The sequence below is a fragment of the Synchiropus splendidus genome, chromosome 1 (genome assembly GCF_027744825.2).
Source record: "Synchiropus splendidus isolate RoL2022-P1 chromosome 1, RoL_Sspl_1.0, whole genome shotgun sequence".
Classification (NCBI taxonomy): domain Eukaryota; kingdom Metazoa; phylum Chordata; class Actinopteri; order Syngnathiformes; family Callionymidae; genus Synchiropus; species Synchiropus splendidus.
This window is the reverse complement of record NC_071334.1, coordinates 5,424,088-5,440,496: the sequence shown is the minus strand read 5'-3', so window position 1 is coordinate 5,440,496 and position 16,409 is coordinate 5,424,088. Positions and strand designations below refer to the sequence as shown.

At 50.7% G+C, this 16,409-nt stretch overlaps 2 protein-coding genes across 7 annotated transcripts in view; one reads left to right on the top strand and one right to left on the bottom strand.

Annotated features, from left to right (window-relative positions):
- lrrk1 (leucine-rich repeat kinase 1) overlaps positions 1-12,861 on the top strand; it is a 51,719-nt gene extending 38,858 nt beyond the window's left edge. For 3 of the 6 annotated variants that reach the window (XM_053853843.1, XM_053853840.1, XM_053853844.1), the window contains 7 exons: positions 1,437-1,554; positions 1,871-1,987; positions 3,493-3,690; positions 4,636-4,850; positions 6,588-6,995; positions 8,184-8,279; positions 11,087-12,860. In XM_053853843.1, coding sequence (XP_053709818.1) covers positions 1,437-1,554; positions 1,871-1,987; positions 3,493-3,690; positions 4,636-4,850; positions 6,588-6,995; positions 8,184-8,279; positions 11,087-11,264 — 1,330 coding nt within the window. In that variant the 3' untranslated portion in view covers positions 11,265-12,860. Of the gene's footprint in view, positions 1-1,436; positions 1,555-1,870; positions 1,988-3,492; positions 3,691-4,635; positions 4,851-6,587; positions 6,996-8,183; positions 8,280-11,086 lie in introns of all 6 variants that reach the window. The other 3 variants (XM_053853841.1, XM_053853842.1, XM_053853845.1) reach the window with 3 other exon arrangements.
- A 148-nt stretch (positions 12,862-13,009) lies between these two features.
- The window catches only part of chsy1 (chondroitin sulfate synthase 1), a 51,751-nt gene continuing 48,351 nt past the window's right edge, over positions 13,010-16,409 (bottom strand). Inside the window, exon 3 of the mRNA XM_053853846.1 lies at positions 13,010-15,991. Within this exon, the coding sequence (XP_053709821.1) occupies positions 14,399-15,991 (1,593 nt within the window). The 3' untranslated portion in view covers positions 13,010-14,398. The remainder of the gene's footprint in view (positions 15,992-16,409) is intronic.

The following is a 16,409-nucleotide window of genomic DNA, read 5'->3' as shown; positions in this document are numbered from 1 at the left end:
CACCCATCCATCCGTCCATCCATCCGTCCATCCATCCATCCATCCACACACACACACACACATCCGTCCATCCATCCACCCATCCATCCATCCATCCACCCATCCATCCATCCATCCACACACACACCCATCCATCCATTCATCCACCCATCCATCCATCCATCCATCCATCCACCCATCCATCATCCACCCATCCATCCATCCATCCATCCATCTATCCACCCATCCATCCATCCACCCACCCATCCATCATCCATCCATCCATCCATCCATCCACCCATCCATCCATCCATCCATCCACCCATCCATCCATCCACCCACCCATCCATCCATCCATCCATCCATCCATCTATCCACCCATCCATGCATCCATCCACCCATCCATCCATGCATCCATCCACCCATCCATCCACCCATCCATCCACCCATCCATCCATCCATCCATCCACCCATCCATCCATCCGTCCGTCCATCCATCCGTCCATCCATCCATCCACACACACACATCCGTCCATCCATCCACCCATCCACCCATCCATCCATCCATCCATCCATCATCCACCCATCCATCCGTCCATCCATCCACCCATCCACCCATCCACCCATCCATCCATCCATCCATCCATCCATCCATCCATGCATTCATCCACCCATCCATCCATCCATCCATCCATCCACACACACCCATCCATCCATCCACCCCTCCATCCATCATATTCACTCTCACTGCATGTATCATATATAGATAAATGCTGGCCTCAGGGCAGATTAACCCGAACCTCACTGCCGTTTCGGCTGCTGTTATCAGTGTTGTCATTTAATCAGACCAGAGCTGTAAGAGAGCAGGACCTTTCCCTGCGCTGTGTGAGAAGATGGCAGCTGGGTGTTCTGCTGTGCTGTTGCATTGCCAGGCCTGATGCCTCTGCTTCACCAGCATTTGAGCTCCACAAGGAAATTCTGAGGTTTCTGGAGGAGGAGGAGGAGGGTGTCGGTGAACACAGCACCAAGTTCACTTTGTATTTTATGATGGTGTTCTTTTGTGAGCAAAATGTTTTGATCACAAAGTGACACTGAATTGTTTGTGGGCGCCCATAAATACACTTAAAGTATGAAATTGTTTGTCCTATTTCTAACATTACATCATCCTGGTGAAAATTAAAAAAACGTTTCCTAGCATTTACCGTGATCATGTACAGAGAAAATACTTTTGGTTTTTAATATACAGATTAAAGATTCTTCACCTTTAGACTCGTGAGTTGCAAAATGATTCACTAAACATTCTGAAGCTACATTTAGTTGTGTCTCAGTGTTATTTTTCTGCGTCAAAATGTTTTAAAAAACATCTCCCTTCCATAAGAATCTTTCACAAATGAACAAATGAGTAGTGTTCCTGTTGGTCAGCGTCACTGTGATTGTGTGTGTGCGCTCAAACGCAGGAACTACAGTGTGGTCAATGTCCAGAAAGGCTGTGTGGAGGTGAAGAGAGTGTCGTGTCCTGGCGGGAAAATCAGCTGTCAGATGAAGATGGGCAACACATTGTGGATCGCCACCGAGGTACAGACACACTACCAGCTCCACTGAAGCACTTTATGTATCTCTGAGATGTTGCTGCGTCTGGTGAGCAGAACAAGTGTTGGCTTTATTTGGTAGACGTTGATTCTCAAAACCCTCTTGCTGAAGGATAGTTTGAGGAACCACATCAGGCAGCCTGTGTTACACTCAAAGAAGACAGATCAGCTCACACCGCAGGACAGAAGAGGCACCTCCAGCTGTAGCATTTCAGTCAGCCATTTTAGTATTTTGAGTTTTTTTTCCATCCTCTAGAAAAATGCAGCAAGAAAGTCCAACGTTGCACTTGTTTGTTTGCCAGGAACAGGAGGTCTTCATCTACACTCTGAAGGACATGTGTCCCCTCAGTCGGCCACAGAGACACCTCTCCAGTCCAGCCGTGGTCACGTGCCTGCTCGCTGCTCCAGCTGGAGAACAGGTACACAGAGTCGCACAAAGATAGAGTGCTCACTCGCACTGAATTCTAACGTCAACAAAAAGACCCGTGTGTGTTTAAACAGAACCACCTGACCACAAACATCTCACAAACCCAGGGAGGATGAAAAGAACGTATGAAAGATCATTTTTATTTGAATCGAAGCTGACTGGCTGAGAGGCTGGAGGTCTGAAAAGTCTTCATCACGTGGGTGGTATAGATTTGACTGAAGAGCAGAGGACACTGGTCTGTAAACTGACGCCAAAAAGTGACGCTGCTGTTGAACACCTCGTATCACAGATGACGCCAAGATGGCCCTGGCCTTCAGGAGTCATCTGTCTGTCATCCTTCAGTGGAAATGTTCTTCACATCCAGCCCAGACGAAGATAACTCAGAAGGTTATCTGACACTGGAGGCCAAGTTGACACCAGATAATGGCTGCACTCGAGCTGTACTTTGTTTTAGTTTTTCTCTGACCTCAGGTCATTCACTCTGGGTCAGTTTAAATCTGAGGACCCTTTAAAGCCCTCTGTGCTCCACCGGCTTCAGAACTCATTCCTCACTGTGACATGGGTCTTCTCCTCGACTCTGAAGTGCCAAGGAGCAGTCGCATCACGCACCTCAGTGGCATGTCATGGTGCCTGATCTCCACTGCCACCCTCCTCGACCCTGGTCTGGTGCGACCATGGACGTTCAGCGTGACCTTTCATTTTGAGTGTCACATTCTTAAATGTTGACTTACATAAGAGTAGCATTTAATACAATTATTGTTGTAGAAGTTCTCAAAAAGTGTCAGAATTCCTGTCACATTGTCAGCAGAACAAGTCCATTACTCCCTCCAACTGCGCGAACAGACGTTTCTGGTTAAATGTCCCTTCGCAGGCTCTTGATCTGTCACTGTGTTTCATTTGCTGTTGGCAGAATACAATTTCAAACATTTGTCTTCCACTTTTACTTCTTTGTTTACAACACTCTTAGCATGCAGGCAGACTAATGATGGTATTTCTGTTGTCTTCGCTTGTCCATAGTCCAGAACCGACGGTGATCACTCAGTTGATCCTCTTGTGTCGGAACTCAAGCTCGATCCCTGTCAGGGCTGCTGCAGCGTGTCCTTTCATTAGTCCATCCTCCGGGAGTATTTCCCACAAAGGCCAGTCTGGGTCCTGGACGTGAGGTCATCCGCAGGCCTGGAGGGAGGTCGTCCGCTTTATTGCTGCTGTCAGTGCCAACACTTATGGCTTATCTGCTGCTCGTAATTGTCCCTAAACCTCCCTGTGGAAACCCACCTGACCGTGAAAGTGGAGCACTTAACTCGGTCCGTGTGGGAAAGCGCTCTTTGTGCGCTGACCTCTGACCCTGGATGCCTGTTTGAGGTGTACTTCTGTTTATAATGGAGAGCCAGGTTGCGTCTCCAGACTGTGAGAGCCGCCGACCGATTTATGCTGGAAGTCAGAAGCGACGTGTAGAAAGGAGCGCTTCCACTCTGAATGGGTGTGTCTTCCTCTCAGAGCCTGGCCCGAGTCTTCGCTGGGATGTCCGACGGTCTGGTGACAGTCTACTACCTGGTCGAGGGCCTTCCTGAGCAGGGCGACACCTACTTGTGCTCTCACACTCTAAACAAGACGGTGTTCGGCCTCAAGGACTCCGATCCCAGGCAACGACCTTGTGCGGTGAAGAGTATGGTTTTAGTCAGCAGCGGATCCCAGGTGAGCCACGGATCCTTCAGCTTTCACCGGTTTCCCTTTCAAATGAAGTTGAAACATGGCATTGAACCGAAGAACATGCCTTCTCTGTGTATTAAAATTAGGGTTGGTTATCGGTAGAGATGTCCTGATACCGATACTGGTATCAGTGCTCACTCATACCTAATGCCGTGTTCCCTCGCTCTATTCTGTGGCTTCAGTGCATCACAGGAGCTGTCTTCCCTCCTGCAAGTGAAGCTGGTCACCAGCTCTCATAGATAAATGACTGGATCTGGTATCAGGTTGTTTTTTTTTCCCCAAGAACCTGACAGGTTCGATCCAAACATCTTCAACTTCACTAGGCGTGACATGCCCAATTGTCTTTTTCATTTCACAATCATCGGTCAAACATAACGTTCAGCCAGTATTTTTGTTTGGTTTGTTAAATCATTCCAGTATTTTTGCCATGTTTTCTGCCGTGCTTTTATCTATGCTGTTCAAACTTCACACTTCAGTAAAGGCAAAAGAGCAGTGCACTCAGCACTGTGGTGTTTTTAGCTGTCAGTATGAAGCCGGCCACATCCATCAACAGTATGACCAGTTTTCAGAGAGACAGGTAGCAGGTATCCAATTCATTTTAATTTTTTTCAACAAAACTAGGATCTTTACTTTGCCACATCAAACACAAGACTGGGAGAATGTTTTGAGGGGGTGAAAATTGGAACATTAAAGTCACATGACAGAATAAATGCTCAATTGACAGGTTTATATCCACAAGTTTATTAGTTTTGACCCATAATTATGTACGTGATTAAATCTATGCTTTATACATATATACACTTGTAAGAATTGGCAGTGAATCTTGGCTATTAGTTTTTAAAAAATAGAATTTACTTTTAAGTCTCAAACAAACCAGTTGATTCCTCACACACGTTTGAGCCTCCTGTTGCCGTCTGCTTCTTTGTCCAGCTCTGGTTCTCTCACGGTTCTGGCCTGCTAGTGGTGGACTCCGTCAGTCTGAAGGCCTTGCGAAGGCTTGAGCCGTACAGTCCGCCTTCATCAATCGTCTCCATGGCAACCAGCTTCAGCCTGTGGGGACAGGAGGCGGTGTGGACCCTGGACGACTGCAGCAACACCCTGCTGCTCCACCACGCCGCCACCTACCAGATCTGTGCCCAGTACTGGTGAGTGATGTGGAGATCACAAGGTTGAATCTCAGATCATTTTTCCACCTTGAGCTGATATTCAAAGATGACAAATTCATATGAACCCGATCGTCACTGGCCCGCCGCGGCTTCAGGCGTGATGGCATCGGTGTGAAGCCAAAAAGACTGGTGGAAGGCAGGACTTCCCTACTGCTCTGGCAGCACCTCCGTGATGAGCTGCTCTGAGTGTCGTGTCTGCTGACGTCTGACTGGAGGTTCGGTTGTAGCTCTGTGTTCAGCTAACACAGCGAAATGTCTGAGGTGTCGTCAGCCCCTCACACAAAAGTGGTTCTACTGTACAGTGAGCTCAAGACCTTTCCCACGAGGAAACCTCAGCTGCTCTGTGTCGATGTCACGTACGTCCATAGTGAATGATGATGATGATGATGGTGGTCACGGGAGGATTAAATCTGTGTTTTTCAACCGTTTTGAAGCCACAGTTCACTTCCTTCATTGAAAAAATCCCGAGGCTCACCAACAAAGGAACCTCGACCAAAGCACAGTTGTGCTTAGTCCAAAGTCCTGTAGGAAATCTCTTCTCATTTTGGCTTGTTACCTGCAGAAACAAATTTCAGAAAATGTATTTGTTTAAAAATATCTCCAGAAAGGGGCGGGCAATATGTTTGATTTCATCACAGTCTTGAGAAAATTCTTTGAAAGTTGAAAAAGCTTTATTGTCTGTTCCAGTGAAGACAGAAATTTGTTTTAAAACTCCCACATGAAGAGCCACTCTAACATGCTAAAACACTAACACTAACAGCTATCGCCAAACACCGGATGACACATTAACACAGCACATTTTTTTGGTCCTGCATTCAGTTTTTGGCCAACTTTCAAACCACAAAACAAACTTTGATGGTCCACGGGTGTCAACAAAGTGAGACGTCGCGATAGCCATTAGCTCTGCAGTGCATACGGTCTTTGGCGTTGCGGGTCTGACAAAGAACTCACCATCATCCTGTCGTGAAGGTGTGTGGTCAAGTTGGAGGCGCATCAGGTTTCAAACAACGAGTGATGGAGGAGTGATGCCTCAGCATAGATCTGTAGTGTATAGACTAAACTGAGTCATTTCTCAGGGACAGTGCCAGTCACATAAAGCAGGTCCCCCTGCTCTGGTCAGGAGGTCCCTGGCTGAAACATAAATATTGGACCTGAACATCCTCTTTGCCTCAACTCAGGATCAGGGATGAAACATAAAAGTTCATGAGAAGTCTGTGCCAGGGGTCCCGAGAGGCCGCTCTTGAAGTGGCATCCACGTTGCTGGTGAGTAAGTGGGAGGCAGAGCGGGATCCCTGATGCGGGTCTGTGAAGCCCACGAGGTCACTGATGCCGAGCTGCACAAACAAAGGTGACAGTGAGTGAGTGAGTGTGGCCCTCCGCTGCGCCGCCTGCATCCCAACTGTTTACACTGAGGGCAGTGACCTGCAGCTTTGCTGCCTCGACCCGGCGGATGTCTGCCCCAAATATTTAGCTGCCGGTGACACAAGCTGTCATTAGCTGCGCCCCTCAATAAACAGATGATTTACAGGGTGGCGAAACCAGTGGTATCCCCCATGTTGAGTGAAGAGGTTTAGTGTTTCTGATGCAGCAAGTGTGAAGGTTTGTTTCAGGACAGATTCCTCTCCTCCGTGATTGACAGTGTCTCTCTCTCGCGCTCTATTATGTGCCTGATGGATGGATTTGCTTTATTTGTTGTTGAGCCTCTTCCTCTTCCAGCTGTGGCGACAGCAACCCACTGCGGGACGTCTTCACCGTGCAGCGTCCGACGGGACTCCCCTCGGTGACGCCGGAGCCCCAGGAGGCGGAGCCGGAGCAGATACCCGGGGAGGTCACCGTGACCCACAGCAAGGAGGCCGGCACTCAGATCATCCAGCGCCAGGACTCACTGACCGACTACTGCTCCGTGACGTCGGACCTGGGCTTCAGCTGCACCATGGACACGGCGTCACCGTCCATCAGCACCAGCCCTCCACCGGCGTCAGACTTGGAGGAGGGTGGCTTGGACAAGGAGGAGCCAGGATCTGCTCAGTGTGAGCAGAAGACATCAGAGAGCGTGATGTCCACTCCCCCTCAGCTGCAGGCCGTCTGTGTGCTGCCGGTCAATGAGGCTCTGTGGATCCCCAGGTATTAAACACAGCCGCTTCTACAGTGCTGCACCGCCATGGAGCGGAAGGTCGGCCGGTCACAATAACGTCTTTAGCTGCACCATAAGTCGTCTCACAAGTTATTGCAGATAAACAATATTAACGTCAACATTATTTTGAGACCAAATTAGGCGTTAAAAAATTAGTCATAACATAGTAAAATGTTGTTATTTTTCATCAATATTTTACCAATGTAGCTGAAATGTCTTTGAAACACTTTGAAAATTTATTATTATTATTATTGTTGTTGTTGTTATATTATTATTATTAGAAGCCGAAAGAACAATAATAATAAGATTATTATTAGTAGTAGTCGTAGTATAAGAAATACAAACCTGCCTCAGTTAACAAACCTGAACTGAGCTTAGTCCAACCGCTCAGGTGGTTGTGTTCAGGTGAACGTACATGTGTTGCAGTTTTTGAGAACACGTTTGTCAAACTGTCCAGGTTGCTGTGCTCACCTCACGCATCAGGTTTGAAGCCTAAAATATTCCCACACCAGGCCTGTGGCCTGTGGCTTTGCAACCGTGTTTTTTCCTCCCTTTATTGAGACAAAGATGCAGCACTTGAGTTGCTCCTCGCGGGTCTCGCTAACTTGCTAAACTGAGCTAGTGCTCGCTGGACGACTGACTCCAAGAGGGTTCACTCATTCTGCTGAGGCATGTGACCGGACAGTGACCCCTCCTGTCAGCGGGTGAAGCCCAGCCACTTAGTAGTTGGGTGGGAGGTGGAAATGAAACAACGTGTTCAAACTCCAGGTCTGGGGGCCAAATCTGCTCCGCTAAGTCATTTAGTGTGGGCAGCTCGATGTTTAGCTCACAGTTAAAGTCAATGCAGAATGGGATTCTTACAGTGGCCAGTGACCAGACTCCTGTGCCTGAGCTGAGCTAAGCTAAGCTAGGCTAAGCTAAGCTAAGTAACAGAAATGACTGGAGGCAACGTTGGTACGGACACAAATGAAAAAATTATTGGGAAGCGGGTGGATGTTAGTGCTTCATTTGGAGTCTCTTCCATGTCTTGATGTCATGCAGGATTCAGGCTTGAAGAATGAAAGAGTTCCTCTTCAAGCAGCGCCATGTTGTTAGGGATTTGGGCAGAGTTTGGCCCACTTGTTGAAGGTCCACATGAAATTCACTGTAACCCAGATCATTGTTGCTGATGTCGGCAGGCGCGGTGGCGACACACTGGTCATCGAGATGCAGCTGGACGAGAGCCGCGGTCGAGTGGTGGCCGCGCTCAGCCCACCTGGATGCTCCTCTCTGGGGTGAGTGTCGCAGCTGCCAACATTCATCTCACATCACTTCCATCCTCCTGCTCACCAGCCAACCCAATAATATGCTCATGAGTGGAGTCCGCACGCCCAGCTGCCGCTGCTGGATCAGAACCAGGGCTTGGTTGGACCAAGTCTCTGCCTCAGATGCCTGTAATTTTGAAACCTCACGGTCGGAGCTTCTGTACCAGTCATTCCACTGCTGGAAAAGTCTCTCAGATGTCCAGTGAAGCCCAACTCAGCCCAGTATTAACCCAGTATATGATCAAGTCCTTGCTTGAGACTTGAGGGTTAAGACTCGGGACTTGCTTGAGACTTCAGGTTTAAGACTAGAGACAAGCTTGAAACTTGAGGGTTAAGACTCAGGACTTGCTTGAGACTTGACAGTTAAGACTCAGGATCTGCTTGAGACTTGAAGGGTTAGGACTCAATCTTGCTTGAGACTTGAGGGTTAAGACTCGGGACTTGCTTGAGACTTCAGGTTTAAGACTAGAGACAAGCTTGAAACTTGAGGGTTAAGACTCGGGACTTGCTTGAGACTTGAGGGTTAAGACTCAGGACTTGCTTGAGACTTGAGGGTTAAGACTCGGGACTTGCTTGAGACTTCAGGTTTAAGACTAGAGACAAGCTTGAAACTTGAGGGTTAAGACTCGGGACTTGCTTGAGACTTGAGGGTTAAGACTCAGGACTTGCTTGAGACTTGAGGGTTAAGACTCGGGACTTGCTTGAGACTTCAGGTTTAAGACTAGAGACAAGCTTGAAACTTGAGGGTTAAGACTCGGGACTTGCTTGAGACTTGAGGGTTAAGACTCAGGACTTGCTTGAGACTTGAGGGTTAAGACTCGGGACTTGCTTGAGACTTCAGGTTTAAGACTAGAGACAAGCTTGAAACTTGAGGGTTAAGACTCGGGACTTGCTTGAGACTTGACAGTTAAGACTCAGGATCTGCTTGAGACTTGAAGGGTTAGGACTCAATCTTGCTTGAGACTTGAGGGTTAAGACTCTGGACTTGCTTGAGACTTGAGGGTTAAGACTCTGGACTTGCCTGAGACTTGAGGTTTAAGGCTCAGGACTTGCTTGAGACTTCAGGTTTAAGACTAGAGACAAGCTTGAAACTTGAGGGTTAAGACTCGGGACTTGCTTGAGACTTGAGGGTTAAGACTCGGGACTTGCCTGAGATTTGAGGGTTAAGACTCGGGACTTGACATTCCATGTCCCAAGAGCCAGAGAATGTCCACACGAACCAGGTCGTCGGGCCCCCCGGCCCCGACTGCTACCTAGTTCGGACCGGGACCTTCAGCATGCGCTGGGTCGGTTTGCAGCCGAGTGTGAAGCGGCCGGGATGAGGATCAGCACCTCCAAGTCTGAGGCCATGGTTCTCGACCGGAACACGGTGGTTTGCTCTCTCCAGGTTGGTGGAGAGTTCTTGCCTCAAGTGGCGGAGTTTAAGTATCTCGGGGTCTTGTTCTCGAGTGAGGGAAAAAGGGAGCGTGAGATTGATAGACGGGTTGGTGCAGCGGCAGCAGTGATGCGGTCGCTGTATCGGACCATTGTGGTGAAGAGAGAGCTGAGTCACAAGACGAAGCTCTGGATTTACCGATCGATCTACGTTCCCACCCTCACCTATGGTCACGAGCTTTGGGTCATGACCGAAAGGATGAGATCGCGGATATAAGCGGCTGAGATGAGTTTCCTCCGCAGGGTGGCTGGGCGCACCCTTAGAGATAGGGTGAGGAGTTCGGTCATCCGGGAGGAGCTCGGGGTGGAGCCGCTGCTCCTCCACATCGAGAGGAACCAGCTGAGGTGGCTCGGGCATCTGATCCGGATGCCCCCTGGACGCCTCCCTGGGGAGGTGTTCCGGGCATGTCCTACCGGGAGGAGACCCCGGGGAAGACCCAGGACTCGCTGGAGAGATTATGTCTCCGGTCTGGCCTGGGAACGCCTCGGGATCCCCCGGGAGGAGCTGGAGGAGGTTTGTGCGGACCGGGAAGTTTGGGCTTCCTTGCTCCGAATGCTGCCTCCGCGACCCGACCCCGGATAAGCGGCAGAAGAAGGTGAAGGTGAAGGTGACTCGGGACTTGCTTGAGACTTCAGGTTTAAGACTAAAGACAAACTTGAAACTTGAGGGTTAAGACTCAGGATCTGCTTGAGACTTGAAGGGTTAGGACTCAATCTTGCTTGAGACTTGAGGGTTAAGACTCTGGACTTGCTTGAGACTTGAGGGTTAAGACTCTGGACTTGCCTGAGACTTGAGGGTTAAGGCTCAGCACTTGCTTGAGACTTGAGGGTTAAGACTCGGGACTTGCTTGAGACTTCAGGTTTAAGACTAGAGACAAGCTTGAAACTTGAGGGTTATGACTCGGGACTTGCTTGGGACTTGAGGGTTAAGACTCGGGACTTGCTTGAGACTTGAGGGTTAAGACTCAGGACTTGCCTGAGACTTAAGGGTTAAGACTCAGGACTTGCCTGAGACTTGAGGGTTAAGACTCAGGACTTGCCTGAGACTTGAGGGTTAAGACTCAGGACTTGCTTGAGACTTCAGGTTTAAGACTAGAGACAAGCTTGAAACTTGAGGGTTAAGACTCGGGACTTGCTTGAGACTTGATAGTTAAGACTCGGGACTTGCCTGAGACTTGAGGGTTAAGACTCAGGACTTGCTTGAGACTTGAAGGGTTAAGACTCTGGACTTCCTTGAGACTCGACCCTGTGTGACTCACTCCCACCTCCGGGACAGATAATGACTCGGTGTGGGGCCGAGTGCGGGAGCGTCCCCCTCCTCACACGTGTCTCTTGTCCCCCAGGAGCCTGGAGGAGGCGGCGCTGGTGGCGAAGGACGCGGTTGTGTGCGGCTTCCGTCAGGAGAACAGGGAGTGGAGCCTGTGTGTCTGGAGGAGCTGGGGCTGCCGCGAGCTGGAGCTCTTCTACCGGAGCTACGAGGATCTGGGCCGCATGGAGACCAGCATGAGGAAGAGGAGGTAGCTGTCGTGCACGCGCCTGGCGGCCGGGAGCCCCAGGACACGTGCGTGAGGACTGGTGAAACCTACAGCGGGTCTGCAGAGTCGGATGAGTGTCACCGTCCGACCGCAGCCGTGTCCTGCGCCACACTCTTTTGCTGACGCTCTGTTTTAGGTTTTTAACTATTTACCAATGACGTGACCTGAGAACAAACAGGAAGTGGAATCCCTGCAGCCGCAGACAGCAGCGCTGTGATTGGTTGCTTCACTCCCACCGGAGGCTTCGGCTCACGTCGCGCTTTTAAACAAATCCATCCACACTTTGGGAAATCGATGACGATTTCACGCACAAATCTTTGTTTCCGCACCTGAACCACGGTGGTTTCCTCATGTCGCACTTGACACGGGCGCCAGGGGGCGCTGTAGCGCACGATCAAGCTTTTAAGGTGACGGTGGCGGGTTTATTCCCCTATTTCATCTATTTATTCAGCGCGTTTTCCATTTTTAAATCGTGTTTTTTACCTGGTGCGTCTGTGCTGGCAAGTGCATGTGTAAATACAAGAGATGTAAAAAGTGATTATTTTACTGAATAAATCTTTTATGACCTTTGCCACCTCGGTTGGGTTTTTCTCCAGCGTCCCCGGCTGATGACATCACAGCCTCCACATGCAGTGGTGATTCTGTCGCACTGTCACATGACCCGCGGTTTGGGCGCCGCCATCTTGTCGCGGCATCACCCTCCTGTTCAACCTTCCCAAGCTTTGATGGAGCTACAGAAGCTGCAGAGAGCGACGCGTCTGGGCAGAGACTCGGCGTCGAATAAAGCGGTGGAGAAAGTCTAACTTGAGATGGTGAACAAACAAACCACGGTGGAGTTTCTTGGTAGGAGGTCGGTGCCAGCCGTTTCCCCAGCCGCCGGCGAGATGCCCCGGCGTGCCATGAATGACACTCTTGTCATGACGGACGACTCGGGTTCAGGCCGGGACTCGTGTCTTCTCAGAGCTCAGCAGGGGCCCAAGTTTCTGAGACCTTCCTTTTTATTATTAATATTCATCCCGTGGTCTTCTGGGACGGAGCTTGTTTTACATTTGTCACGTTACGGCCAGCAGGCCGGTACGGACTGGTCAGGTGAAAGCGCTGACTCAGCGCTGCGGACACTCGCCCTCTGTGAGTCCTGCTCTCCCAGTGGAGACAGAAGGACTCTGCTCTCCTCAGCTTCTCTCTATAGCACGTCTTTGCTTTGCTGTACGTTGAATCACAAACATTCATCCACCTTTCCATCTCATCCCCCCCCTTCACCAGTCGGAGCCTTGCTCTCCAGGGTTTGTCGGCCATGATGGTGACATGCTCAGCTGGAGAGACCGCTTCGCTCCTCGGTGAAGAATGACGTGCTCATCCGGGGTGAAACCTGTTCCTGACTTGGTCACCAAGTCTGGCAACCCACCAAATTTTTTTTTTTTAATGAAAGAGCAAGGACAAATCTGGCAACTTATTTTGTGCTCCAGCTTTCTGTGAAAAGGCTGAGGCTTCATGAAACAGTGTCCTGATGTTCACAGGCCACTAGGAGGCGCTGTCTGCTCTAATGTCTGGATTTGCACAACTGTTTCAAAGAAACAGCAAAACACTACTGAGAACTGACATATGCTCTAGAATATTTTTTGTTTGTTCTTTTCTTGTAAACAATGAATACAAACATATCACTTGTATCTGTGTAATGCAGTCACACCTTTTTTTTCCTGAGCTTTTTCATGTCACTGTCACTTTTTTCAGCCATTTATCTTCATTTAAAAGTGTTTTTCCCCTCTTTTAGTGAATGACAAGTCTGATATAATCCATCAATCGTGTGACTTAATATAGAATTTGGAAGTACTGTATTATTAAATACGTTTTGTAGGATATTCTTTGACACTTGCTGAATCCTATTCATATTTCCGGTCTGTTTCACAGCCCCTCAGCATCTCAGTATAGACTGAGGCCCCCAGCTCAGGATGACGTGGTGATGGACTGGTGAGGCTTCATGAAACAGTGTCCTGATGTTCAGAAGCCACCAGATGGCGCTCTCGGCTCTAAAACAACCGCTTCAATGGACATCATCTCACATAATTTCTAAACCCAGAGCACCACCTAGAGACTTCAGAAAATGAGCACACTGTTTCATGAAGCCTCATCAGCCCATCACAGTGAACAGGGAAGAACGTACGAGGGTGAAACTAGCAGCCAGTCAGCTGCAGAGACCTGGACCTGTGACCTGGCCCATCACCTACAGAGGGCAACCCTGGCTGTTGTGATGTGTCCTCACGTCACTCACATGAACAGAAGGAAGGGAAACGTCCAGCCGCAGATTCTTAACTCCATTTATTCGTCTTTAAATAGAAAACCTTCCCCCACTCAGTTCAGAGAACAAGTACAGTTTAAAAAAAAGGAGAATTAAAAAAACACGGATGACATCACAACCTTTGCTCATCAGTCTTCATGATGCTGGAGTGCTACAACACACGGTTCCTGCTGGAGGAGGAGGAGGAGGAGGAGGGAGGGGGACACGTTTGGCCCTCCACCTGCAGGCACGGGTCACAGACCGGGCTCAGCCACGCCACACTTTTGAGCTTCAGCGTAAAAAGGACTTGATAAAAACAGACGGCGACGACAGTGACGGAAGAGCCCAGTCCAGGAGGACGCAGCAGAGCACGAGAGGCTTCAGCCCGGCCCGTGTCTGTGACTCTCACACGCTCGCACACACGCGCTCGCTCTCTCTCTCACACACACACACACACACCTGACTGTGCAAACTCTTTGGTGATGACGAGTCGACGAGCGCCTGGCGACGCTACACTGATACAATCTTTCCAAAAAGGAGGCGACAATCGAGAGTCGAGGACCATCTGCACCTTCAATAAATTAGACAGCAAAAGGTGAATTGCAGCAGTTGTGTTCACAGAAACGGATCATCAGGCGACAGTGTCGTCGGGAGGAAGTGACCGACGGAGTCCGGGTCTTTGTAAACATTCACGAGCAACAGCTGTGTTCCAGGCAGCGCGCGGCGCCTGGAGGAGAGCGTCCTTCACCGAGGGCCCCTGCCTCCAGGCTCCTCCGTGACAGTCCTCCATTTCATGAGAAATAAATAAGGTAGTGAGCAGGCCACTAGTGGGAGGCGGGCCTGGCTCACGCTGTTCTGACCGAGCCGTTGTTGGCCTCCAGTCTGCGGAAGCTGTGGTCGTTCTTCTCCAGCCAGAGCTCGGCCAGCTGCTGCGTGGAGCCGTGCGACGAGGCCTTGGAGCCCAAGCACATCTTGTACTGCTTGGCCTCCAGGTTGGGGTCGCACATCACCGGGTGGTGCACGTGCACGATCCCCGTGTCCGTGCTTCTGAACAGGCGGATCCCCGACTGGACGAACTTGTTGAAGAGGTCCACGTCCTCCAAGCCCCAGCCCTGGATGGAGGTGTCGAAGCCGCCGGCCCCCAGCAGGTCGCCTTTGTAGACGCAGACGATGCCGAAGCCGTAGTTCCTCCACAGGCCCGTCTTGGAGGTGAAGACGTAGTGGTTGTTGCTGGGCACTTTCCCGGCGTACACCACTTTGGGGTCATACTGGCTGAAGATGATGGGGAAGTAGGTCTGCTCCCCGAGCGCCGTGTTGCCCCGGCAGCGCTTGAGGAAGTCGCTGGTGAAGAGCAGGTCCACGTCGCAGTAGAAGAGCAGGGAGTCGTTGGTGAAGTGCGAGGAGCCCACCTCCAGCGCCAGGGCTCGGGAGAAGACGCCGTTGACGGGCTTGATCTCCATCTCGGCGCGAGGGTATTTCATGTGGTACTCCCTCATCAGCTCCACCTGCTTGACCCGCTCCGTGTTGTTGTCCGTGCTGAAGAGCAGGATGAGCAGCTTCACGTTCTGGTTGGGGATCAGACAGACCTTCTCGAAGTTGGCCATGAAGCGCACAAAGATGTCGTAGCGTCCCGACAGAGGCACCAGGATGTTGACCTTCTTCTCTTTGGGTTCCCGTAGATCCTGACCAGAAGCTGCCAGCTTGAAAGGCACCAGCATCTTCAGGGAGTTGGAGAGGAAGGAGAGGGAATCGGAGTCCTTGTTGATGTGGCTGGCCAGGGCCTGGGCGTCCATCTCCTCCTCCTCTCGGAACTGGATCTGGCTGAAGGTCTGCTGCAGGTAGGCGTGCCTCCTCACCGGCACCGTCATGGTCTTCCCCTTGTGCTTCTTGTAGAGCAGCAGCAGGTCCAGCACGTACTCGGCTCCGTAGAGGGGGTTGACCCGCCGATAGCCGTACTGGATCTCTTTGAAGTCGATGACTCTCCCCCGGGTCTTGGCGTTGGCGTTGATCATTTCCATCACCTGCATGATGATGTCGTCCAGGGCCTGCCTCTGGGACGAGTCCATCCCACGGCGAGGCGGTTGTCCGTCCGACGAGGAGAACAGGTACTTGCCCGTGAGGAACTCCCACTCCAGCACCTCGTCCCGCTGCTGCGGCTGGAAGCGCATGAACGAGGGCGGGATGCCCAGCTGCAGGTCCTCGCGGCTGGGCTCGGCCGCGCCGTAGCGGCCCATCTGCACGATCTCCCGGTGCAGCTGCACAGTCCGATGTCGCAGGTCCGCGATCTTGCGGCTCAGCATGTAGCTGTGCAGGCGATACTGGTAGGGCGGGTTCTTGTTGGGGTGCAGGGTGATCGCCCGGTGGATCTTGCTGTTGTGGAGGTCCCGGATGTAGCCCTTCTTGTTGGGTTCGTAGTTTTCATAGAAGAGCTGCTGCATCTGCAGAGACAGAGGGACGACAGCTTTAGCAACCCGGACCAAGAGGTCAGAAGGTCAGAAAAGTCCCCAGCACCACTGATGCCACATGACGTGGCATGTAGCATGATTAGCTCACTGCGATTCACGATACAGAATGATGGATGAGGCTTCATGACACAGTACTGAAGGGTAGATGAGGCTTCATGACGCAGTATTGAAGGGTAGATGAGGCTTCATGACACAGTAGTGAAGGATTTATGAGGCTTCATGACACAGTACTGAAGAGTGGATGAGGCTTCATGACACAGTAGTGAAGGATTTATGAGGCTTCATGACACAGTACTGAAGAGTGGATGAGGCTTCATGACACAGTAGTGAAGGATTTATGACGCTTCATGACACAGTACTGAAGAGTGGATGAGGCTTCATGACGCAGTAT